The 25,941-nt window shown below is 38.1% G+C and overlaps 2 protein-coding genes and 1 pseudogene across 2 annotated transcripts; all 3 read right to left on the reverse strand.

Annotated features, from left to right (window-relative positions):
• Positions 1 to 1,186: 1,186 nt before the first annotated feature.
• Positions 1,187 to 2,113, reverse strand: LOC138069524 (olfactory receptor 12D1-like). The gene has a single exon (XM_068960848.1). The coding sequence runs from the start codon at positions 2,111 to 2,113 to the stop codon at positions 1,187 to 1,189; it is 927 nt and encodes a 308-aa protein (XP_068816949.1).
• Positions 2,114 to 7,604: 5,491 nt separating this feature from the next.
• On the reverse strand, positions 7,605 to 8,530 carry LOC138069612 (olfactory receptor 1f45-like; annotated as a pseudogene).
• A 10,706-nt stretch (positions 8,531 to 19,236) lies between these two features.
• On the reverse strand, positions 19,237 to 20,163 carry LOC138069523 (olfactory receptor 12D1-like). The gene has a single exon (XM_068960847.1). The coding sequence runs from the start codon at positions 20,161 to 20,163 to the stop codon at positions 19,237 to 19,239; it is 927 nt and encodes a 308-aa protein (XP_068816948.1).
• Positions 20,164 to 25,941: the final 5,778 nt, after the last annotated feature.

A 25,941-nucleotide genomic window follows, 5' to 3' on the forward strand; every position in this document is an offset into this window, starting at 1 on the left:
TGAATTGAACTAAATTACTATTTGATAGCTTTCACCTAGTATAAATTTGGTGATAGGTAAGGAAAACAAACTTGATGAATTCTTCATATTTCACTGGTATCATATCATATTCTATGACATTACAATCTGAGAAAATAAGTATAGATATCAAAAACAAAATAAATAATAAGAATTTTGAAGCTCAATTTTCTATGACCAGAAATTGAGGGGAAAATAACATATCAGTGAGCAAGAAAGATATTCCTGAGATTTTTTTTCACACTGCCTCCATTTTTAGCAATATTTTACGGTAATCTTTGACAGGTTGTCCATTTGAATTATAAAGTATCTTTAGAGTCAGACTTCACAATTTATCTCTGTTAATTTGTACTCAAAGTATTATTGTTTTAATTACTTACTTGCTTCCTTGTTTGGAGAAAAAGAAATCATGATATACTGCTTAAGAATTTCCCTTAACTCATATATGAGTTAACTTTTGTTTTTCTAGTTGAGTAACCATAGCCCTACCCTCAAATTCTTAAAATAAAACAACATAATAACTTTATTTTCACCTTATAATATGTTAATTTACAGGAAACATGCAGATTAACAAGCCTCAGTATTATCCAACTATGCATATTTGAGGCAAATTTCTGTATCTGATTTTATTCAAGAACATACAAGAATATGTAAACAAATAGTTTTATCAACTTATATCCCCCACACAAATTCAACGTTAAAATTTCAAGGGGGATTCCCTAGTGGCCAGTGGTAAAGAATCTGCCTGCCAATGCAGGAGACACCAGTTTGATCCCTGATCCAGGTAGATCCCACATTCCATGGAGCGGTTAAGCCCACTTGCCACAACAGGAGAAGCCACTGCATGGAGACAGCTGAGCACTGTGAATAGAGAGAAGCCCCCACTCGCCAAAACCAGAGAAAAGGCTGCCACAGCAATGAAGACTCAGCACAGCCAAAAAAGAAAAAAATGTTTTGTGGATAATGTCCTATTTGTTCAAGTTTCCCTTACATTACCTAGTCGCACACTGTTAACACAACCAGACTGAACTTACCCGTTTATTTTTCTTTATATAATGCCTTCTACTTCACAAACAGTAAATAATTAGAAAAGCAGTATAATTTCACATCCCAACTTTCTCATAGCTTTTTTACTGATGCCTTGGAAGAATTCTTAGATTTCTTAGGGTCAGAGTCTCCTTCTGATCGCCCTCATCAAAGCCCCCTCTACTTCCTTGTTCCTCAAAGTATAGATCAGTGGATTTAGTACAGGAGTGATCACACTGTACATAATGGCAATGATCCGTTCTTGGTCCATGGAGCTATCTGAGGCAGGACGAATGTAAGTGAAAACAACAGGAGCATAGAAAAGAACAACTACCATGAAGTGGGAGGCACATGTGGACAGTGCTTTATGGAGCACACTGCAAGAATGGGTCTTGAAGAAAAGATAGATAATGATATAGAAATAGGAGAGAAGGGTTAGAGAGAATGAGCCCATGGCAATGGTCCCTGTCACAGAATGAAGTAGCCATTCATTGAGCTCAGTGTTTCCACGGGCCAACTCCAGCAATGGCTTAACATCACAGAAGAAGTGATGGATGTGGTTGGAACCACAGAAGTTTAAGCGAGATGTCATTACTGAGTGCAGCAGGGCATGGAAAAAACCAATGATCCAGACAGTGACAGCCATCTGGGTACAGACCTGATGATTCATGATAAGAGTGTAACGAAGTGGTTTGCAGATAGCCACAAAGTGGTCAAAGCCCATCACGGCCAACAACATGGACTCTGTGCTGCCTAGGAAGTGGAAGAAATGAAGCTGGCTTATGCATCCCAAGAAAGAAATTTCTTTGTGTGTAGAGAGGAAGTTCTCCAGCATCTTTGGCAGAGTCACCGTGGAGTAGCAGATATCTAGACATGACAGGTTTCCCAGGAAAAAATACATAGGAGAATGGAGTCTTGAATCAGAGATGACAACCATCAGGATGACTCCATTCCCAGCCGCATTGACAATGTAAATTGCAAGGAAAACCACAAAGAGAACAGGCTGCAGTACTTGGATGTCTGTCACTCCCAGGAGGAGAAATTCAGTGACTGAGGTTTGATTCAGCATCACTTGAAAGAAAAGACAAAATAAGACATGGAATGATATCTCTCAAGGGAACCAGAATCCTGCAGCTGAGGATTTCCCATCTAGACAACAATATTTTGAGGGAGAGCATTATTGTTTTGGGGCTTACCTGGTGGCTCAGTGGTAAAGAAGCAACCTATAAATGCAAGGGACATGGATTCAACTCCTGGGTCAGGAAGAATCCCTGGAGAAGGAAATGGCAACTCTCTCCAGTATTCTTGCCTGGAAAATCCTGTGAACAGGGGAGTCTAGTGGGCTACAGTCTATGGGGTTGCAAAGAGTTGGACATAACTGAGCACATACACAAAGTCTGGGAAATCCATGAGTGGAGAAGAAAAAGATTTGATGTGACCTCAGTAAAAAAGTGAATTAACTAGGAAACATTTCTAAGGATCTCATGGGACATTCATCTTTATAGCTAGAGACTATTTTGAGTAATTATCTCACCTTTATTACACCTTTACTGAAGGCTGGCACCAAAGAATTCAGAGTAGCTTTCCTTAATAACCATGTGTATTTTGTATATTGTTAAACGTTATCACTCCTGCTTAAGATACACATGATATGCCAAAGGTTATTTTTGGTTCTCTACCCACAAAACAAAATTGTATCAAAAATTCATTTGGGGGAAAAAAATCTTTTCCTAACGTTTAAACAAAACAGTAATCAGACTTTCTGTACTAAGTAATTTATTTCACTGCATCTTTTAGAGATTACTCATTTACTTTGATGACTATTTAGAGGTATGCCACTAAAATGTAGGCAGTAGATTGCCTTCAAATCCACCAATACAATGTTCATCATTAAATAAGAAACCAACTCTAAGTCCTTGGTATGTAAATTTAACCCTAACAAGAAATCGGAGACTATGGGCAACTTTGAACCTGTTTCATTCTCCTACCTGATTCAGTGTTCAAAACTATAGTTAAGAAAGTTGACCAGGTTTACTTCTTACCTTTTTACTTCTTACCTTTTTCAGAAGGTTGACTTCTGAAAAATAAACATTAGAAAGCTATGAAAAATAAAGAATATAAAAATGTTGAAGTGATGGTTTATATTGGGATTATAGTATAAGCTCTTCATATTCCAAAACCTCTTCTCTCTGAAATTTTTCCTTTTGTTTTTGATCCATGGTTCTTTAGATACATAAACTCTGAGAGAGGGTGTCCCCTGGGTTTGAGAGGAGTGTTGTAAGAATAAACAAGTTACCTTTCTATACCTGCAATAGAAGAGAATTCTCCTTGGGGAATTCCTATCTTGAGTTCCATTTTTCTCATTTTTCCTCTTTTCTTTCCTGTTTCTTTCTTAGTTTCAGAACCACAGGCAGTACAATTCTCAGTGGCCTCAAATTTTCTTTAATTATCTTTCATTTCCTGGGACAGAGGTATGGATATACTTTCTCATCTTGAAACCTTCCTTGGAAAAACTATAAAATGGAAGGAAATTGGGCTATGACATTTAAGGCATGAGGGTCAGTCATATTTCTTTAATCCATACGGAAAGATGATTATCTTTCAATATTCCCCTCATTTATTACTGTGGCTCTATGGAAAATAGAGGAATAAGGAAAAGTAGTAGTGCTTTGCTTCTTTTCAATCTGACTTTTCACTGTTGGTATTAACACTAAATTATTTCCTTTAATTTTGGAATTCCCAAGCTCACATTTCCCTCTAGGAGAATGAAGCTGATCTCTCATTGTGTATCTTTACTTCTTGCTATACCCTTTAGGTAAAAATATTCTATCTGCCTTATCCAAAGGATATCTATATGTGTTCTGACATCTATCCAAGCTTTAATTCCAATTGTAAATGCCGTGTCCTTTGTCCATCTTTCTATTGCAAATCACATTTTTTTTTGCTATGCAGAAGTTCATTGTATATTCATCACATTAATAATTTCTTGTTCTAGTATATGCTATGTATATAATACAAGTGAATAGCAATGATTGTGTGCTCATTGTGTAAGTGATGTTTCTGAGTCTATGTATTTGTAATTCCTTCCTTTCTTCTGTATGTTTAAAGTGATGCCAAAAGTGCTGGAGGACTTCCTGCAGAAGGCATTCGTCTCTCTGACTGGTTCCTTGACCCAGTTCTTTATCTTTGGCTTTCTAGGGACAACTGGATGCTCCTGACTGATGGTCAAGGAATATAATCACTGCTGAATAATTGTTACCCTCGCTTCCACTCACTCCCAGACAGTACTTGGGGCTGGTGGGCATAGCCTGGCTCTTTGGCTTCATGGTATATGGCTAGGCTGTGGGCCTGATGGCCTAGCAGAGGTCCAGTGGCCCAATCACATTAGCCAATTTTACTGTGACTTTACATCCTTTGTTAAGACTGGCCTGCTCAGATCCTAGAGTGAGTGATCCAGGTGACAACATTCATTCATTCATTGTGTGGTTATCTCATTATTCCTTTTGGACTGATTCTGATATCTTATGCCTGGATTGTAGTGATTGTATTGGCAGTTCTTGCTGTGGTCAGCAAGAGAAAGGCTCACCCTCATGGTCCTCCTACCTGGCTATAATGTTCACATGCTGTGAAATTCTCATGGTTGTTTACACTACAGTCTCTGCTGCTCAGTCCCCGTTCAAGTTTTTCAGTTCAGTTCAGTTCAGTGGCTCAGTCGTGTCTGACTCTGTGACCACATGAATCGCAGCATGCCAGGCCTCCCTGTCTGGCACCAACTCCCAGAGTTCACTCAGACTCACGTCCATCGAGTCAGTGATGCCATCCAGCCATCTCATCCTCTGTCATCCCCTTTTCCTCCTGCCCCCAATCCCTCCCAGCATCAGAGTCTTTTCCAATGAGTCAACTCTTTGCATGAGGTGGCCAAACTACTGGAGTTTCAGCTTTAGCATCATTCCTTCCAAAGAAATCCCAGGGATGATCTTCAGAATGGACTGGTTGGATCTCCTTGCAGTCCAAGGGACTCTCAAGAGTCTTCTCCAACATCACAGTTCAAAAGCATCAATTCTTCAGCGCTCAGCTTTCTTCACAGTCCAACTCACATGACCACTGGAAAAACCGTATTACCCTGCTCTATTTGATGGTTACCACCATCTTGAATCCTCTGATCTACCCTATTTGGAGCAAGTTGGCTCATTAAGCACTGAGGAGGCAGCTCTCATAAGGAAACACACTCACTTGACTTACAAAGGAGGGTGTTGATATTTTTTGGGGGGAGTGAAGATTTTTCCACTGAGAAGACTTCCAAGAATGTTTGAAAAAACATGTCTTTGTTTATTTTCTTGTTCCCCTCTAGTCTTTCTATAGTTCCTCTAAGAGTGAGGCAAGTATGGTAATTTTTGTGTTAGATTAAATTTTTTTAGTTTAAATTCTATTATTTCTTTATTAAATAGGTCATGAATATTTCATATAGAAAAACAATGACAAATAGTATCACGAAAAGAAACCTAGAAATACTGTTTATTTATAGCATTGTTTTATGACATCAGAATTGCATTCTATGCATGTGTATAAATAACAGCAGTTGGATCATTAAGTTTATAATCCGATGTTCCAGTGAAAACTTTTAGGACAATTCTTTCTCAAGATCAACAAATACATACTGGTTTGGCAGGAAAAAACTGAATGAACTTTGTGGCCAATTCAATGTTTTATGCTTTGTGGCTTTATAATATGGCTAAACATGACATTCTTAAATATTCTTTTGCCATTGGGTTTTTTAGTTGTATTTCATTCTTTCACTGTTGTATTCCACTAGCTGCATTCCATTCTTTCACTAGCATTGTTTATTTCCAGAATTTACTTTAATGTACTCTTCATGGTTTGATTGCAATGTCTAAGTATACAGATATTTTAAGAATATTTAAAGCTGAATGCACTTCACTTATTCATTTTAACTTTTTGCTTTAGTTTTATCTTTTTACTGTAGGTCTTTGTTGGTTGTCTATTTTAAATATAGCGGTGTGTAAATGTCAATCCCATCTGTCCATTGACTGATGAATGGATAAAGGTGAAGTGGAATATACATTCAATGGACTATTAGCCAGCCATTCAAAAGAATGAAATAATGCCATTTGCAGCAAAATGGATGGATCTGGGGATTATCATCCTGAGTGAAGTAAGTCAGCAAAGACGAATATCATATAATATCTCATACAGTCTAAAAAAAAGATGTGAATGAACTTATTTACAAAACAGAAAGAAATTCACAGACTTAGAGAATGAATTTATGGTTACCAGAGGGGGCAAGTAAGGGAATAGATGGGCAGCTTGGGATTGTCATTTTAACTTTTTATTGTAGAAAATGTCAAACGTTCAGAGAAGTAGAGTTGGTAGTGTAATAGACCCTTATGTACCTATCATCCAGCTTTGACATCAACGTTTTGCCAATATTGTGCCTACTATCTACCATTCCTTTTTTTTTCCTGGAAAATTTTAAAGAAAATTTTAGACATTGTGTATATGTTGTGCAGGCAGATTCTTTACTACTGCACCACCTAGGGAGCCCATATATATTGTGCTGTGTAAGTTATGTAATCTTGTATTCCCAGGGAAAATATTTATCATGCTTTCAAATTTATGAAGACATTTTTATCCACCATGCCATGATGACATTTCCTACAATTATCAAGATAGCACAAAAACACAAATTAATAGAACATTCTGAAAAATAAGGCATTAAAAGGGGAAAAAGTGCATAGGACCAGTTTCTGTTCTCTTACTTATGATGATGATACTGGTGTTACTGATGGGGAGAGAACTGAAGAAGGTAATTTGTAAGGTGACTCTGCTGACAAAAAGATGATATTGACTAAAGCTGATGGTGATGATCTTCATTATTAAACTGGTGATAGAAATGGCAATAGTGATCAAAATGTTGGTAATGATGGGAATAGATGATCACGTCTCAATAGTATTATCTTTACAAGGAAACTTAAAGAGCAGCTTGTCCAATCAACTCTAAAGAATATTATATATATATAATATACTTAATTATATAATATAATGTAATGTGTATTATACTTCCTTTGACTTCCCTGGTGGCTCAGATGTTAAAGTGTCTGCCTACAATTCGGGAGATCCGGTTTCAATCCCTGGGTCAGGAAGATCTCCTGGAGAAGGAAATGGCAACCCACTCCAGTATTTTTGCCTGGAAAATCCCATGGACGGAGAAGCCTGGTATGCTACAGTCCATGGGGTTGCAAAGAGTTGGACATGACTTCACTTTCACTTTCACTTTGATGTATTACTGATATAATGTTTTGAGATAATAATATAGATAATAAATAATATATATACCTATAGCTGGAATACATATACAAGCTTGCCCCTAGACTGGGACCTGGAAGCTAGTTCTCCAAATTTCTATGTAGTGTTATATCCAATATACCTTATCATACAGTGTGACATGTGAAAGCCTTGGTGTTAACTGACTCACTTTATCAGTGTGGTGGTGAAGAGTGTGGTTTTTTTTTTCCCCAAACACTTGTTTCTTGGAATTATTCCTAATGCCATGAACTCTCTATGCCTAGAATCCTTTTCAGGGATCTCTTCACTTCCTTATTTCTTAGACTATAAATGAAAGGATTGAGACTGGGGGTTACCAGGGCATACATGACAGCAGCACCCAGCTCCCCAGAGGCATGAGGAGCTGACGGGGACTTCAGGTAGGTGGCAAAGACCAAGCTGTAGAAGAGGACGACCGTGGAGAGGTGGGAGCTGCATGTGGCCAGGGCTTTCTTTTTCCCCTGTGCTGATGGGACCTGAGATACAGCAAGGAAAATATGGGCATAGGAGGTTATGATGCAGAGGAGAGGGCTGATTCCTAAGAGTCCTGTCAGAACCATCATCAGGTCCTCATTGAGGTGGATATCAGAGCAGGAAAGTCTAACGAGTGGTCCAAAATCACAGAAAAAGTGGGGAATTTCTTGATTAGTATAGAATGAGAGCTGGGGTAGCAACAGGGTATGGACAAGAGAGATAGAGTGGGCCACTCCCCGTGACCCACCCACCAGCAGTGCACATCTGCAAGGAGTCATTAGGAGTGCAGAGTGCAGGGGATGGCAGATGGCAGCGTAGTGGTCGATAGCCATGGCAGTCAAAAGCAGGTTGTCCATATCAGCAAAATTGTGAAGAAATATAACTGGGCCAGGCACTCAGAGGAGATCAGTCCATTGCTGGCCCACAAAGTCTCCAGCATTTTGGGGGCTGTGGTGGTAGTGGAGCAGAGGTTGACCAGGGAGAGCTGGCTGAGGAAGAAGTACATGGGGCTGTGGAGGTGGATGTCAGCTCCAATAGCCAGCAGCAGTAGCGAGTTTCCTAAGAGACTCAGCAAGTAGAGGGCCAGGAAGAGACCAAAGAGGAGCTGTGGCTTGTCTGGGTCACGGGACAGTCCTGAGAGGACAAAGTCAGGGTTTTTGCTGCAGTTCATTTCAGATCTTGATGGGTTACAGGAAAAGAATCAGCATGAAGAGGATTCACTACAGTTAGCTACTGAAATGTATTGTAGCTAACCTCAATGGTTCTCTTATCAGTTGGTTTCCTTATACCACAAATATGAGGAAGGAAGAAAAGAAACTCAATCAGCAATGAGAGGGTCAGAATTTGCACTTTCTGAAGGATGATCTAAGTGAGGAGGCACAAAGATGAGGGAATGAAGGGAACACTCGGAGCTTCCTGGAGTCTTTTAAGGGTGAAAGACTTCATATTATTGGATGGCATAGGTACTTGTTTATGAATCAGTTTTTATTACAAGAACATGAGCCTACTAAGGCAAAGACTGCATCTCAGTACTTAGCTTAGTGCTTGGCACATCATAGGAGCTTGGTGAACACTCCTACCCATCTACACAGTCTGCTCTAGTTTAAGTTATTGTTACTGACTAGAGTCCTGCTAACTTCTGAGCTGCTTGAATAGTCCCACTCTTGCCTCATTCAATATATTCTCCACACTGCCACCAGAGTGATCTTTTCAAAAAAGAAATTCTGATCATGTCTGTTATTTGCTTAAAATCAGATGTCCGGAGAACCTTTGGGCCTGTGAAGGAACAAAAATCCCCACCCTATCTAACAAAGCTCAATCTGTCTTGACCTCGTGATGTCTCAGCAGCTTCACCTTACACTACAGTCCCCTCATTCTCTGCTCACTAGCCACTCTGGCTGCCTTGCATTTCTTCCTGTGCGCTATGTCCCTTTGCTTCATTCTGAGTCAACTCCTGTTCATCCTTTCACAGTCTCAGATCAATTAATGACTTTCTTAGGAAAAATTTCCCTTACCTCTTTGATTGAGTCAAACCTACTTTTCATATGCTACCACAGGTAGCACCTTCATAGAATTGCTATAGGTGTCATATGGACAATGTTGTTCATATTTATTTTGTTAAAATATTTATTTAAGATATTTAGTTAGTGTTGGACTCTTTCACAGGGCCATATAGTGCATTAAGACAAAAACTGTATCTGGTTTTCTTCTCCCTTGTGTCCCCAGTGTCAGCATCCATGAAACAGTGTTTGTCACAAGATGAATAATAAATTAATTAATTGATAGTGACGAACAGAGAGGGTCATATGTGTTCTTCCCCAATTGCTGAAATGTTCTTCCTTTCATTTCAATATTTTATGAATAAAAGTTTTTTCCTCCAAATATTCTAATAAGACTGGAATCACTGATTCATCTTTTTATTTCATCCCTAATTAGTAGTATAACACTTTTTAAAAAAACTACAAAATGATCCTCATTTTTGTCTTTTTCTCAACTTTTTCACAGTTACTGTCTTTGTACTTTCAACAACTCGCTCCCAGTTACTTCATCAGCAGCTTTACCGGCTTTATTGATTCCAGAAAACGTATAGCTTTCTGGTTTTGGCCTGACGCTCCCTTGCTCAAATATCTCTAGTATCTTATTTTCTAATGCATCACTTCCCAGGTGGTACTAATGGTAAAGAACCCATCTGCCAATTCAGGAGACATAAGAGATGCTGGTTCCATCACTGGGTTGGAAAGATCCCCTGGAGAAGGAAATGGCAACTCGCTCTGGTATTCTTACCTGGAAAATTCCGTGGATGGAAGAGCCTGGAAGGCTATACAGTCCAAGGGGTCACAAAGAGTAGGACAAGACTGAGCAAATGAGCATGCACACAAAATGCATCACTTATACCTGCCTGTGTCTGGTTATTGAGAATTTCTATCTTTGTACCCACTTACCAATAAACATGACTTTCTACTTTTTATCACTGTTTAGTCTCCTTTCTCCTTGAGCTGATCATGTCGTAACTTCATGAATATTCTCACTTATGCTTTCACACACTGATATACACACAGGATAATCTAGTCCTTAATTGAATATTAGCTTAAGACGTTTTTTAATGTTTACAACATACAGATTTTCTTGTATCAATTATATTATAAATACACTGAAAGTAGAATCATATATATATATTTAATTTCTTTAAACCAACAGTCAAGAAGTTGAGCGCATGTTCTCTCTGACCATACCGCTCACATTTTTACATCCTTTCCCAGGTTGAATCTTCCTGATACTTTTGCTTGAATAACCTTTCTGCTTTTATATCCACCTCCTGATAATTCATCTGAAAATAATCATTCGTGTTGGATCTCAGATAGACCAGGAGTGGTTTAAAACTGAGGTTATCAGAATCATATTTCAGCATCGAAAATATACAAGGTCTTAACTATCTAAAATTGTGACGTCCTAACTGTCTAAAATCTCAGCCTCAGATGGACAATACCCTACTATCCTACTGTTTCCCCTCAGCCTTCTTCAGCTACTCCTCCACTTCTCCACTCTTTATGACAGATCCTTCAAAAAGCTACTCGTCTCCATCACGCATTGTCCATTACTCTCCAAATTTGTTATTTTACCTTCCATGCTTTTTATAAACCATCTTCAGGCAAGCTGTTCACCTGAAACTATCACAAACATTGTTAATTGGCTATACCCTAAAACAAAATTAAAAGTTAAAAAGTCATCTGTTTATAGACATTTGAAGTCTGAAACTATAAATAAAAGAATAGGTGTAAAAATGAATAATAAGAAAGAGGAGGAGCCAGACAAAGAGACCAAGGAGCCATGAGTGAGATCATGGCATACCTAGGAGACTGTAAGGATGTCCTGAAAGCCAGCAATAAAGAGTATTTGAAGTAAGAGAAGTCAGATGGGAAAAGTCTTATTGAGAGATCAAGTAACTTAAGGACTGAAAATTGAACTTTGACATCGATGAGAGTGATTTCAATGGAATGTTAAGAGCAATAGGCTGACTGAAGTGGGTCAGACATATACATGTATCCATTCTCCCCCAAACTCCTCTCCCATCTAGGCTGCCACATAACATTGAGCAGAGTTCTATGTGCTATACAGTAGGCCCTTGTTAATTATCCATTTTAAAAACAGCAGTGTATACATGTCCATCCCAAACACTCTAACTATCCCTCCCCTCCAGCAACCATAAGTTTGTTCTCTAAGTGTGTGAGTCTATTTCTGTCATAACTAGATAACTAGTTAAAAGAGAACTTTTAACTAGATATCTTCGAATCCATCTTCTTTTCTAAACTCTAGACTCGTATATTTAACTTCCTATTAGATATGTCCGTATGAATGTCTGTTAGAAGTTTTACTGTCTCAGACATTTCTTACAGCTCAACTGATTTACATATGGATTTAGAAACAGATACAGATGTAGGCTTCAAGCACAGAACTTTCATCCACTATGTTCCACTCTGAAGTCTGAGCCTGTTACTCTATTTGTCAAATGCTACCTTCCACACTTATCTACTGGCGTTCATAATCTTCAACCCATGAGTTGATCTATGTGTTCTATCATTTGATATATGTCTTCTATCCAATGCTCTTATTAAGCAAGTGGGATAGTCCAGAGATTCCAGAATTCTTTGCCTACATTGGTGAGGTGATGTTCATAGCTAGCAAAGATGTAGCTCAGGAGCTGAGTATTAACAATATTCATGTCTCTTGGGATTGGAAAGCGTTGGTTAGCATTAGGAATCTTTCTTGTCCTTGGAGACTGTTCCTAGAGTTACTCATTAATGGAAAAATTTGAGGAATTTTCCATAGAAAAAGTTGGCTATAAATGGTGCTGAGGAATAAAGTCAATAATTAACAAAGGTCTGTTATTAAGAATAACTTGGAAGTAAAATCAGAAAGATTATCTAAAACTCACAATTTCTCTCTGGTTACTGCTCTGCTTACTTAAGTTAGATTATTTTGAAGAGGTGAACATATGACCATAACATTTCATAACCCTTAATATTTATATATATATATATATATATTTTGAGCAATCCTTTTTCTGTCTTTTGTATAAATAGATTGAGAGACTGAAATATTAAGACTGTGCATATGTCATCTACCCTTGGACATCTGACAAGCATCTCAATTTTAATTCTATCTAAATGAGAATGTCCCAACCTCTTAACTTATGGCATCTGGTCCCATCACTTCATGGCAAATAGATGGAGAAACAGTGGAAACAGTGTCAGACTTTATTTTTGGGGGCTCCCAAATCACTGCAGATGGTGATTGCAGCCATGAAATTAAAAGACACTTACTCCTTGGAAGAAAAGTTATGACCAACCTAGATAGCGTATTGAAAAGCAGCGACATTACTTTGCCAACAAAGGTCGGTCTAGTCAAGGCTATGGTTTTTCCTGTGGTCATGTATGGATGTGAGAGTTGGACTGTGAAGAAAGCTGAGCGCCGAAGAATTGATGCTTTTGAACTGTTGTGTTGGAGAAGACTCTTGAGAGTCCCTTGGACTGCAAGGAGATCCAACCAGTCCATTCTGAAGGAGATCAGCCCTGGGATTTCTTTGATAGGAACGATGCTGAAGCTGAAACTCCAGTACTTTGGCCACCTCATGTGAAGAGTTGACTCATTGGAAAAGACTCTGATGCTGGAAGGGATTGGGGGCAGGAGGAGAAGGGGACAACAGAGGATGAGATGGCTGGGTGGCATCACTGACTCGATGGATGTGAGCCTGAGTGAACTCCGGGAGTTGGTGATGGACAGGGAGGCCTGGAGTGCTGCAATTCATGGGTCGCAAAGAGTCAGACACGACTGAGTGACTCAACTGAACTGAGTCTGATATTTACCATTTTAATAACAAGGTTTGTGGTATATCATTTCTTGAGTTCATAAAAGAATCACATTCAGCCATTAAAGACTATCAATATGGAGTTATAAACCAGTAGAAGTTCATTTTTCTCTAATGTAAATTAAGTTAAGGTAGGTAGTCTGGTGAGGATGTGGTGGGTCATTATACAGTAAAACTCTCTCTGTCCTTAGCATATGATCTTTATCCTCAAGGTCAATGGTTGGAGCTGTATTAGTTTTGGTAATCATGCTATTTTCCTGGAGAAAATTTTCCACATCTAATTGTCTAGAACTTAATCCCTTATTTCTGGATACTCTCTTCGGTTTCATTGATCTATGCATCCATTTCTATGCCACTATTATATTGCTTTGACTACTATAGGTTTATAATATTTGAAATCAGGGAGAGTAATATGTCCAACTTTGTTGTTCTTTCTCAAGATTGCTCAAACCTAGGCTCTCAGTGTGATTCTCCACTGACCTGGGGGAGAGTCAATGCAGTCAGCAGGTAGCCATTCCTCTTACCCTTCTAATGCAGTTTGTATTGGTCTCTGTGGTGCTTTGGCCTCAGTTCTGTGGTCCATAATTTTCTCAGTGATGTCTTATCCATGAATACTTGTTAGCTGTTCTTTTTGCCAGAGGGAGTAGAGTTGGGAACAATCTATGTTGCCATCTTGGTGAAATCACTCTTCTATAGTAATTTGAAATACTTCTATCTTTTCATATTAAAGTGACTTAATCACCATTACAATATTAGAATATTCAGCATTTGACTATATTTTTCCACTAGAATCTACTATTTATGGGACAAAATAGTAGATCTTTGCAAAGATATGTGCAACACATCACAAACATCATTTCAGTTGTTTCTCAAGGTAAGTATCACATCCATGTGTCACAGAGAAAACAAAAGTTTCAGAAAAAATAAGTCATTTGCTCATGATTACATTGTTAGGAATAACTGAACCATAATTAGATCCTAATCTGACCCTAGCCAGCCCAATAGCAAGGGCAAAAAGTGAAAGTTTTAAATTTTGGACATTAAGAAATAAAGCTCTTTATTCACAGATAACAATGTATAATAGAAATTTAAAAGAATCTATAAAGATCTATTAGGAAGTATATATATATATAGGGAAGATCAATGAATATAAGGTTAATGTACAAAAATCTATTGGATTTCTACATACTGCTCACAAAAATTAGACAATTAAAATTTTAAAATTACAACTTAAAATATCATCAAATACATAGAGATAAATCAAATAAAAGATGTCTGAAACTGCTCTGTTCAAAATTATACGTAATTTCTGACAGAATTTTTAAAAAACCTAAAGAAGTGCAGAAAAATACCCTGTTCATAAATTATCCTGTTTATATAAATTAGAAGATGCAAACTTTTAAAGAAGATAATGTTCAGTTTGATCTATGGATTCAACGTACTTCAGTCAACATTTTTTTTTTTTTAATTAAAAGATTGTTTCTAAAACATATGGATAAACAAAAGACTTGGAGTAGACCATAAGATCTGAAGGAGCAGAGTAAGAAAACTTACAGACTTAATATAAAAAACTGTATGCTGCTGCTGCTGTTAAGCCGCTACAGTCGTGTCCGACTCTGTGCGACCCCATAGACGGCAGCCCACCAGGCTCTCCCATCCCTGAGATTCTCCAGGCAAAAACACTGGAGTGGGTTGCCATTTCCTTCTCCAATGCATGCAAGTGAAAAGTGAAAGGGAAGTTGCTCAGTCGTGTCTTACTCAGAGACCCCATGGACTGCAGCCTACCAGGCTCCTCCATCCCTGGGATTTTCCAGGCAAAAGTACTGGAGTGGGGTGCCATTGCCTTCTCGGAAAAAAAATGTATAGCTGCAATAATTAATAGAGCTTAATAGAATAAGCATAAATACATAAATCCATTGAACAGACGAGACTCCCATACATATACAATTACTAAACTTTTTACAAAGGCACCAACTGAAATTCTTTGGGGGGAAAAGTTTGTTTCCAATTAATTATTATAGTTAACTGGATATCAATGAGTAAAGTGAACAATGACATCCACCTTATGCCATCACAAAAATTGTTTTTCAATGGATTATGGAACTAAATAGAAAAGGTAAAATAATAAAGCTTCTAGGATATAACATTGGTATTTTTAAAACAGTTTTTCTGGGTTTAAGATTTTTAAAATTTCTGTTTTCACTATTTTATAGGTTCAGAAAGATATAACTACATTTATATTCATTTTACTTGTACTTGCCAATTTTTGTTGTGCTTCTCAAACCTGATGATCTACATTTCTATGAATTCTGGGAAAAAAGCCTTTAAAGTTATTTCTCTGAATATTGCCTGTCACACATTCCCTCAACTGCATGGAAAATAGATCTTTCTGGAACCATTATTAGACAAATATAAAATATTTTTTTGTATCTCTTATGAAAACTAAGCTCTTTTTCATGCTTAAAAAATTTTTTTTCTCATTCTGTGAGAAATTCTTGAATCTGTCAGCTGGCTTCTGCCTTTTCTTGCATTTTATCTGCTGCTTATACTTATACCATCCATTCTTTTACATTTTGGACACTGTATATTATATTGACATGATGTTTTTTGCTTATTTTTCAAATGTGCCTTTTAAAAACATATTAGTTTAATTGTGTTTGTATTTATTCCTATAAGCATTTTATGAGTCATGTATTGTTTATATTTTTTCACCTTCTCACTCACATGAAAGACAAGGATGAAACACAAGTGATGTAACCAGACTTTTCCCTGGTGACCATGTGTGTTACCAGCTGAAGCCCTGGAAGATTAATAGAACATTAGGTGGACCCTTAAACAGATGAAAACATTGAGGGCCAGATGGTTCTCTTATATGTTTACATACTATATAATATTCCAAACTTGATTGTAACTCAGAAAAAGAATAAGTTGTTCTTTTCTTTGACAGAAATGAGCCAGAAAGCAATGTACAGATGCCTTTACAATCACTGTCCTCGAAGAAAAACAACATATGACAAAGATAAAATATGACAAAGGTGAATGACATATGACAAGGACAATAATAAGAAAATAAGAGATTAGAAGCACAGTAAACAATGGAATAAAAATTAGACAACATGTGGTACAGAAATTTGGAAGGAATTACCTTATTACTGAAGAGGGACCCTCTTCAGAGACATAGCTGAAACAGAACCAAAGTCTGTCTATACATTATTTAATAAGAGTCTTGACTAAAGCAAAGGACCCAGAAAAATTAAAAATGAAGGAAAAGACAGATGTGTACCAAGCAAAGAAAGCACAGGAGATAATAATAACCTGAGAAAAAGTATGAGTCAAAGTGAAAATAAAAAAAATTAAACAGGAAAACCAAAAGAGAAAAAAGAAAAAAAGAAATGAGTCAGAAAGGATAATTAAGTTGGAGTCTTCACAGTTAAAAATCTTTATATTTTCACCATACTTGGCATTGTACAGTGAGATTTAAATCTACTGTATTTACAAGAATAGTTTTTAGATAACTCTATGTATATGTTATTATTGCTCAGAGACAGTCCATTGGTATGACACTCCTTATAATGAATTATACTTAAGCTTTAAGGTCTTGACTGACTCTGCCATATTTTTCCAATATATTTTGATTTGTTTCTCAGTAAGGAATGAGTAGATGTGACTCAGCAAAAGAGGCAGGCTTTTCTTTTCTTGAAAACTTAATTAGAGCTGCCTTCATGGCTTTGTTTCTCAGGCTTTAGATCATCAGATTAAGTGTTGGAAGCAAAATATTATAAAAAACAATATAAAAATAGTAGGCTTCTCTCAGTTGGTAAAGAATTTGCCTGCAATGAAGGAGAATGGTTCGATTCCTGAGTCAGGAAGATCCACTGGAGAAGGGATAGGCTACTTGCTCCAATATTCTTGGGCTTCCCTTGTGGTTCAGCTGGTAAAGAATCTGCCTGCAATGTGGGAGATCAGGGTTTGATCCTTGGATTGGGAAGATCCCCTGGAGAAGGGAAAGGCTATCCATTCCAGTTTTCGGGCCTAGAGAACTCCAATGACTGCATTAGTCCATGGGGTCACAAAAAGTCAGACATGACTGAACGACTTTCACTTTCAAGTAAAGTCTAATGCAGTTGGAGAGTCAGTATGTGGCTTTAGAAACTCAAAAGACACCAGTAGAGAAAACAATATGATGATAGCTGGTGGAGGGGGCAGGTGGAAGAGGCCTTTGCTCTGCCCTCAGCAGATAGGATCCTCAACACAGCAGAGAATATGTGTGTGTGTGTGTGTGTGTGTGTGTGTGTGAGTGTGTGAATCAAATGGAAATGAAGCAAAGAAATGCCATCAAGGCCAGGAAGCCAGTAACCCCAAGCTCACTGACATACTCATTGGAACAAGTGAGTTTTAGGAGCTGGGAGATATCACAGAAGAGTTTGTAAATGATATTGGCACCATAGAAGTGATGGGGAAAGTAGCAGATGTATGCATAACTTCAAAGATGACCCCACTGATCCAAATGACTAAGATTTCATGAGTACAGATGTTGACATTCATGATGATTTCAGAGCGCAGAGGAAGGCAGACAGACGGCCACGTAGTGATCATAAGGCATCACTGTGAGCATGGCCATCTCAGCAGAACCACAGAGAGGGAAAGCACAGCACTGTGATACGCATTCCCAGAGGGGAATAGTGCTACTGTGCATAGTCAAGTCGCAAATGAACCTTGGTACAGTCACAGAAATATAACAGGTCCAAGAAGGAGAGATGTTTCAGGAAGAAATATATGGGTAAATAGAGACTGCCATCCATGGAAGCTGCAGTGATAATGAAAATGTTACCAGTTAAAGCCACTAAGTATAAGACCAAGAATAGAAAAGTGAAAGAATATAATAATTTATTTATTCTTAATATTTTTTTTATATTACATCAAGTCACACTGCTTTACAGTTTGTTGAAATAAGGGTAGAATATAAAAGCAAAACAAAAGATTAGAAAAAATTCTGTAAATCAACATTTTCTATGACCAGAAGTTGAGAAAAAAAAATAAACCACAAATAAGATAGAAGATGTTCTTGAGATGTCTTTTCGACCTGCCTCCATTTATAATAACACTTCATAGTAATTGAGAGTTTGACCATTGAGTTCTAAAAATATTGAAATTATTTGAAGTTAAATTACTGGTTATTTTCTGTTCATTCATGATTGCAATATAATTTTATTTATTATTTTGTCTCCCTGCTTGGATAACAAGAAATGATGTACCTCTTAAAAATTCCCCTTAAATAGTATGTTAAATGGTGAGTTAACATTTAATTTTCTGAGTAATTATGTCCTAAATTAAAATTCTCAGAATCTGAAAGCATAATAATTTTACCTCTCACATTAAAACGTGCTAACTTGGAGGGGTCATTTAGACAGGCTTAAAAAACTGTACACATTACATGGGCAATAGAGGCAAATTTCTATAACTAAATCCAGAGAAGAGTTTGTTGAGATATATAGCAAACCTATTGTTTCACTGGTATCTCAAAAACAAACTCAGCATTAGACTTCCATGGTTGATGTTTCATTTGCTCACATTTCCTTTCTATTACCTAAGAATGCATTGTTGAACACTAGACAAGTCTTTTCCAGGTACACATGCATAGATGGGCTTCCCAGGTGGCGCTAGTGGTAAAGAACCCTCCTGGCAATGCAAGAGATGTAAGAGACGTGGATTCAGTTTGTGAGTCTGGAAGATCCCCTGGAGGAGGAAATGGCAATCCACTCCAGGATTCTTGCCTGGAAAATCCCATGGACAGAGGAGACTGGAGGGCTATAGTCCAAAGGGTCACAGAGTCAGACATGACAGAAGTGACTTAGCATGTATGCATATATATATATATATATATGTATTCATATCTATCTATCTATATGTATTTATATATTTGATAAACAATTTGAGAAGCAATATAATTTCACATCTCAACTGTCTCATTGCCTGTTTATGCTTCAGAAGATATCATAGACTTCTTCAAGTTAGAGGTTCCTTCTGATCACCCTCCTCAATGCCTCCTTCACTTCCTTGTTCCTCAAAGTATAGATCAGTGGATTTAGTACGGGAGTGACCACGCTGTACATAATGGCAATGAACCGTTCCTGGTCCATGGAGCTACCTGAGGCAGGACGAATGTAAATGAAAAAAACAGGACCAAATAAAAGAACAACTACCATGAAGGGAGAGGCACAAGTGGACAGTGCTTTATGAAGCAGGCTACAAGAATGGGTCTTGAAGAAGAGATAAATAATAATGTAGAAATAGGAGAGAAGGGTTAGAAAGAATGAGCCCATGGCAATGGTCTCTGTGACAGTATGAAGTAGCCATTCATTGAGCTCAGTGTTCCCACAGGCCAACTCTAGCAACGGCTTAACGTCACAGAAGAAGTGATGGATGTGGTTGGAACCACAGAAGTTTAAGCGAGATGTCATTACTGAGTGCAGCAGGGCATGGAAAAACCCAACGATCCAGATAGTGACAGCCATCTGGGTACAGACCTGATGACTCATGATAAGAGTGTAATGAAGTGGTTTGCAGATAGCCACAAAGCGGTCAAAGGCCATCACTGGCACCAGCATGGCCTCTGTACTACCCAGGAAGTGGAAGAAATGAAGCTGGCTTATGCATCCCAAGAAAGAAATTGCTTTGTGTGTAGAGAGGAAGTTCTCCAGCATCTTTGGCAGAGTCACCGTGGAGTAGCAGATATCTAGACATGACAGGTTTCCCAGGAAAAAATACATAGGAGAATGGAGTCTTGAATCAGAGATGACAACCATCAGGATGGCTCCATTTCCAGCCAAATTGAGAAAGTAAATTGTAAGGAAAACCACGAAGAGAACCAGCTGCAGTACTTGAATGTCTGTCACTCCCAGGAGGAAAAATTCAGTAACTGAGGTTTGATTCAGCATCACTTAAAAGACAGAACAAAAATGAAATGCTATCTCCTATGGGCTTCCCTGGTGGCTCAGCTGGTAAAGAATCCACCTGCAATGCGGGAGACCTAGGTTTGATCCCTGGGTTGGGAAGAGTCCCTGGAGAAGAGAACAGCTGCCCACTCCAGTATTCTGGCCAGGAGAATTCAAAGAGGTGGACATGGCTGAGCCACTTTCACTTTCATCAGAACCAAAGGCTTCCTGCTGAGGATTTTCCTACCTAGACACTGTATTTTGAGGGAGAGCATTTTTATTTTAAACATTTACAGCACCAGAAGTTGTATAATATTTGGGCCATTCACTTAATAAATATTAAGGTTCCATGTTGGTAATGGACTGTTCCCTAACCACTTTTTTCTTTATTAGGTTTATCATTATTATTTTTCCTTCACCCAGAGGTTCAGAGCGTGTTGCCAGCCTACCATCTTATCTGGCTGTGAACTTCGACATTCTGATACAACTTCCCTTTTGTCATCCCAAGTCAGCTCTAACAGAGGGTAAACTTTTAAGCACTCCTCACTGCTGTCTCTTGATTTAGTAGGAAACCACCTGAAGGGTTTCACTTCAGAAAAATAGACAATGAGAGAATAATAAGAGCTATAAGAATCTGGATAGAGATGCAAACATTAAAGTGCTCCCTATAAAAAGGAAATCATTTGAAGTTTGGAAAATCCCTGAGAGGAGAGACAAAAGATTTTAAGTGACTAAAATAAGAAGGTGAATTAGGGGACATTTCTAGGGATCCTGTGGGTTTCTAGGCTTTAGAACTAGATTTGAGAAATTATCTAACTTTTATTACACCTTTCTGAAAGACTGGCTTCAAGGGATTCAGAGTAATTTTCCTTAATCAGTCCAGTTCAGTCACTCAGTCATGTCCAACTCTTTGCAACCCCCTGGACTGTAGCATGCCAGGCCTCCCTGTCCGTCACCAACTCCCAAAGTTTACTCAAACTCATGTCCATTGAGTCGGTGATGCCATCCAACGATCTCATCCTCTGTCATCCCCTTCTCTTCCCACCTTTAATCTTTCCCAGCATCAGGGAAATTAATAATTATTATTAATTTTCCTTAACAACCAAGTATATTTTGTAAATTGTTAAACTCTGTCACTCCTGCTTAAGATATAATTGTCATGCCAGATATTATTTTTGGTTCTCTACACAAAACATAATAGTATCAAAAATTCATTTGTAGAAAAACCCTTTTCCTAACATTAAAAAAATAGCAATGAAACTTTCTGTACTAAATGATTTATTTCACTGCATCATAAATGTTTAGAGATTACATATCTTTTTTGAGACTATCTAGAGATATGGAAATAAAATTGTAGGCAGTAAAGAACCTTCATAATCTACCAACACAAGGTTCATTATAAGATAAGAAACAAGTCTAAATCCTTGGCTTGTAAATTTAGTACAGGCAAGAAGACACATAATATGAACAACTCTCCAGCTTGTCTCCTAGTTCATTTTCCTACCTGGTTGAGTGTTCAAATTCACAGTTAAGAAGGATTATCAGGTTGACACTCCTGAAAAGTAAATGGTATAAAAATACTTGAAAAATAAAGAGTACAAAAATATTTGACGTGATGGTTTATATTGGGATTACAGCATAAGCTCTTCATCTTCTAAAACCTCTTCTTGCTGAAATTCTGCCTATATTTTCATGATCCACGGATCTTTAAACATATCATCCCTAAGAGAGAATGTCCCCTGGGCTTGTGAAGATTATTATAAAAATTAACATGTAACCTTTCTTTCTTTGCAATATGAAAGAATTCTCCTCGGGGAATTTGTTATCTTGAGTTCCATTTTTGTTGTTGTTCCTATTTTCTTTGTTTACTGTGTTTCTTTCTTAGTTTTAGAACCACAAAGAATTTGAGACCATTCACAATGACCTTGTGTTTTCTTAAATTACCTTTCATTTCTTGGGACCAGAGGTTTGGATGCACTTTCTTATCTTGGGCACTTTCCTTCAAAAACTCTGTATGAAATGGAAGGAAACTGAGCAATGACAGTTAAAGAATGAGGGCCAGTGATATCCCATTGATCCATACAGAAAGATTTCTGTATTTAAATACCTTTTAAATATTTTGCTCATTTATTACTGTGGTTCTATGGAAAACAAGAAAAAAAGAGGAATATGGAGAAGTATTATTGTTTTTGTTTCTTCTAAATCTGATTCTTCACTGTTGGTATTAACACGAAAATATTTTCTTTAAATTTGGGCTCAAACGAAGATCATGGCATCTGGTCCCATCACTTCATGGCAAATAGATGGGGAAACAATGGAAACAGTGTCAGACTTCATTTTGGGGGGCTCTAAAATCACTGCAGATGGTGATTGCAGCCATGAAATTAAAAGACACCTACTCCTTGGAAGAAAAGTTATGACCAACCTAGATAATATATTGAAAAGCAGAGACATTACTTTGCCAACAAAGGTCCGTCTAGTCAAGGCTATGGTTTGTCCTGTGGTCATGTATGGATGTGAGAGTTGGACTGTGAAGAAAGTTGAGTGCCGAAGAATTGATCCTTTTGAACTGTGGTATTGGAGAAGACTCTTGACAGTCCCTTGGACTACAAGGATATCCAACCGGTCCATCCTGAAGGAGATCAGCCCTGGGATTTCTTTGGAGGGAATGATGCTGAAGCTGAAACTCCAGTACTTTGAACACCTCATGCGAAGAGTTGACTCATTGGAAAAGACTCTGATGCTGGGAGGGATTGGGGGCAGGAGGAGAAGGGGACGACCGAGGATGAGATGGCTGGATGGCATCACGGACTCGATGGACGTGAGTCTGAATGAACTCCGGGAGATGGTGATGGACAGGGAGGCCTGGCGTGCTGCAATTCATGGGGTCGCAAAGAGTTGGACACGACTGAGCGACTGAACTGAACTGAACTGAACTGAACTGAGCTCACATTTCTCTCTGGGAGAATGAGGCTGGTCTTTCTAATGTGTATCCTCACTTCTTCCTATATCCTTTTGGTAAAAATAATTTATCTGATTCATTGAAGGAGTACCTGTATGTGATCTAACATCTATCAAAGTTTTCTAATTACAGTTATGAATGCCATGTACTTTATGTATCTTTCTACTGCAATTTATTTTTCTTGCTTTGCCAAAACTCATTACATATTCATCACATTAATAATTTCTTGTTTTAGGATATACTATGAATAGGATACAAATCAATAAGAATTATTATATACTCATTGTGTAAATGATTGTTCTGATTCCGTATATTTGTATTTCTGTCCTTCATTGACAATCTCCACATCTTTTCTTTTTTTCCTCCCCTACATCTTTAAAGTGATGCCAAAAATGCTAGAGGGCTTCCTGCAGGAGGTATTTATTTCTATGACCGGTTGCTTGATCCAGTTCTTTATCTTTGACTCTCCCAGGATAACTGGATGCTTCTGGGTGGTTGTCAAAGGATATAATCTCTACTAGTAATTATCACCCTCTCTGCCACTCCCAGATGGTCCTTGGAGCTGGTGGACATAGCCTGTCTATCTGGCTTAATGGTGGATGGATTGGTTGTGGCCTTGATGGGGCCAGTTGAAGTTCTGTGGCCCAACCAAAATAGCCTCTTTTGCTGTGACTCCATCCTTTGAAAAGCCTGATCTGCTTATCATTCAATATTTCCATTTGATAGAATGTGAAGGACCAGAGAGCTCTTCAAGAAAATTAGAGGTACCAAGGGAACATTTCATGCAAAGATGGGCACAATAAAGGACAGAAATGGTATGGACCTAATAGAAGCAGAAGATACTAGAAGAGGTGGCAAGAATACACAGAACTATACCAAAAATCTTCACAACCCAGATAATCACGATGGTGTTATCACTCACCTAGAATCAGACATCCTGGAATGTGAAGTCAAGTGGGCCTTAGGAAGCATCACTACGAACAAAGCTAGGGGAGGTGATGGAATTCCAGTTGAGTTATTTCAAATCCTAAAAGATGATGCTGTGGAAATGCTGCACTCAATATGCTAGCAAATTTGAAAACTCAGCAGTGACCACAAGACTGGAAAGGGTCAGTTTTCATTCCAATCCCAAAGAAAAGCAATGCCAAAGAATGCTCAAACTACTGCACAATTGCACTCATCTCACACACTAGTAAAGTAATACTCAAAATTCTTCAAGCCAGGATTCAACAGTACCTGAACCATGAACTTCCAGATGGTCAAGCTGGTTTTAGAAAAGGCAGAAGAACCAGAGATCAAATTGCCAACATCTGCTGGATCATGGAAAAAGCGAGAGAGTTCCAGAACAACATCTATTTCTGCTTTATTAACTATGCCAAAGCCTTTGACTGTGTGAACCACAATAAACTGTGGAAAATTCTGAAAGAGATGGGAATACCAGACTACCTGACCTGCCTCTTGAGAAATCTGTATGCAGGTCAGGAAGCAACAGTTAGAACTGGACATGGAGCAACAGACTGGTTCCAAATAGGGAAAGGAGTATGTTAAGGCTGTATATTGTCACCCTGCTTATTTAACTTATATGCAGAGTACATCATGAGAAATGCTGGACTGGATGAAACAGAAGCTGGAATCAAGATTGCCTGGAGACATATCAATCACCTCAAATATGCAGATGACACCACCCTTATGGCAGAAAGTGAGGAAGAGCTGAAGAGCCTCTTGATGAAAGTGAAAGAGGAGAGTGAAAAAGTTGGCTTAAAGCTCAACATTCAGAAGACTAAGATCATGGCATCTGGTCCCATCACTTCATGGCAAACAGATGGGGAAACAATGGAAACAGTGAGAGATTTAATTTTGGGGGGCTCCAAAACCACTGCAGATGGTGACTGCAGCCATGAAATTAAAAGACGCTTGCTTCATGGAAGAAACGTTATGGCCAACCTAGATAGCATATTAAAAAGCAGAGAGATTACTCTGCCAACAAAGGTCCATCTAGTCAAAGCTATGGTTTTTCCAGTAGCCACGTATGGATGTGAGAGTTGGACTATAAAGAAAGCTGAGTGCTGAAGAATTGATGCTTATGAACTGTGATGTTGGAGAAAACTCTAGAGAGTCCCTTGTACTGCAAGGAGATACAATCAGTCCATCCTAAAGCAAATCAGTCCTGAATATTCATTGGAAGGACTGATGCTGAAGCTGAAGTTCCAATACTTTGGCCACCTGATGCGAAGAACTGACTCATTGGAAAAGACCCTGATGCTGGGAAAGATTGAAGGCAGGAGGAGAAGGGGTCGGCAGAGGATGAGATGGTTGGATGGCATCACTGACTCATGGACATGAGTTTGAGTAAACTTCGGGAGTTGGTGATGCACAGGGAGGCCTGGCATGTTGCAGTCCATGGGGTTGCAAAGAGTCTGACATGACTGAGCAACTAAACTGAACTGAAGTGAACTGACCTGCTCAGACTCTAGAGTGAGTGGTCTAGGTGGCAACATTATTCATTAACTGTGTGGTCTCCTTCATTATTCCCTTTGAACTGATTCTAGAATTTTCTTCAAAGTATATTGGATTCATTTTGTTTTTGTTTTTTTTTGTACAAATGATCTGTTATAGTATTTAATTATCTCATATTTAAATGTGATATACTGCTACTTTTATTCAGTTTTAATTTAAATCTTTGGATAGAAATATTTGCTTTAAGTTTTGTTCATTTTTAAAAAGTGAATTTATTTCTACTTTTAGTTGTATTTCATATCCTACCAACTTTTCTATATAATCATTATTGCTATAGCTGAATATTTGATTTTATATGTTGG

This window comes from Capricornis sumatraensis, chromosome 22 (genome assembly GCF_032405125.1).
Source record: "Capricornis sumatraensis isolate serow.1 chromosome 22, serow.2, whole genome shotgun sequence".
Classification (NCBI taxonomy): domain Eukaryota; kingdom Metazoa; phylum Chordata; class Mammalia; order Artiodactyla; family Bovidae; genus Capricornis; species Capricornis sumatraensis.

Coding starts and splice junctions, on each gene's coding strand:
- LOC138069524 (XM_068960848.1), bottom strand. CDS start 2,113: ATGCTGAATCAAACCTCAGTCACTGAATTTCTCCTCCTGGGAGTGACA.
- LOC138069523 (XM_068960847.1), bottom strand. CDS start 20,163: ATGCTGAATCAAACCTCAGTTACTGAATTTTTCCTCCTGGGAGTGACA.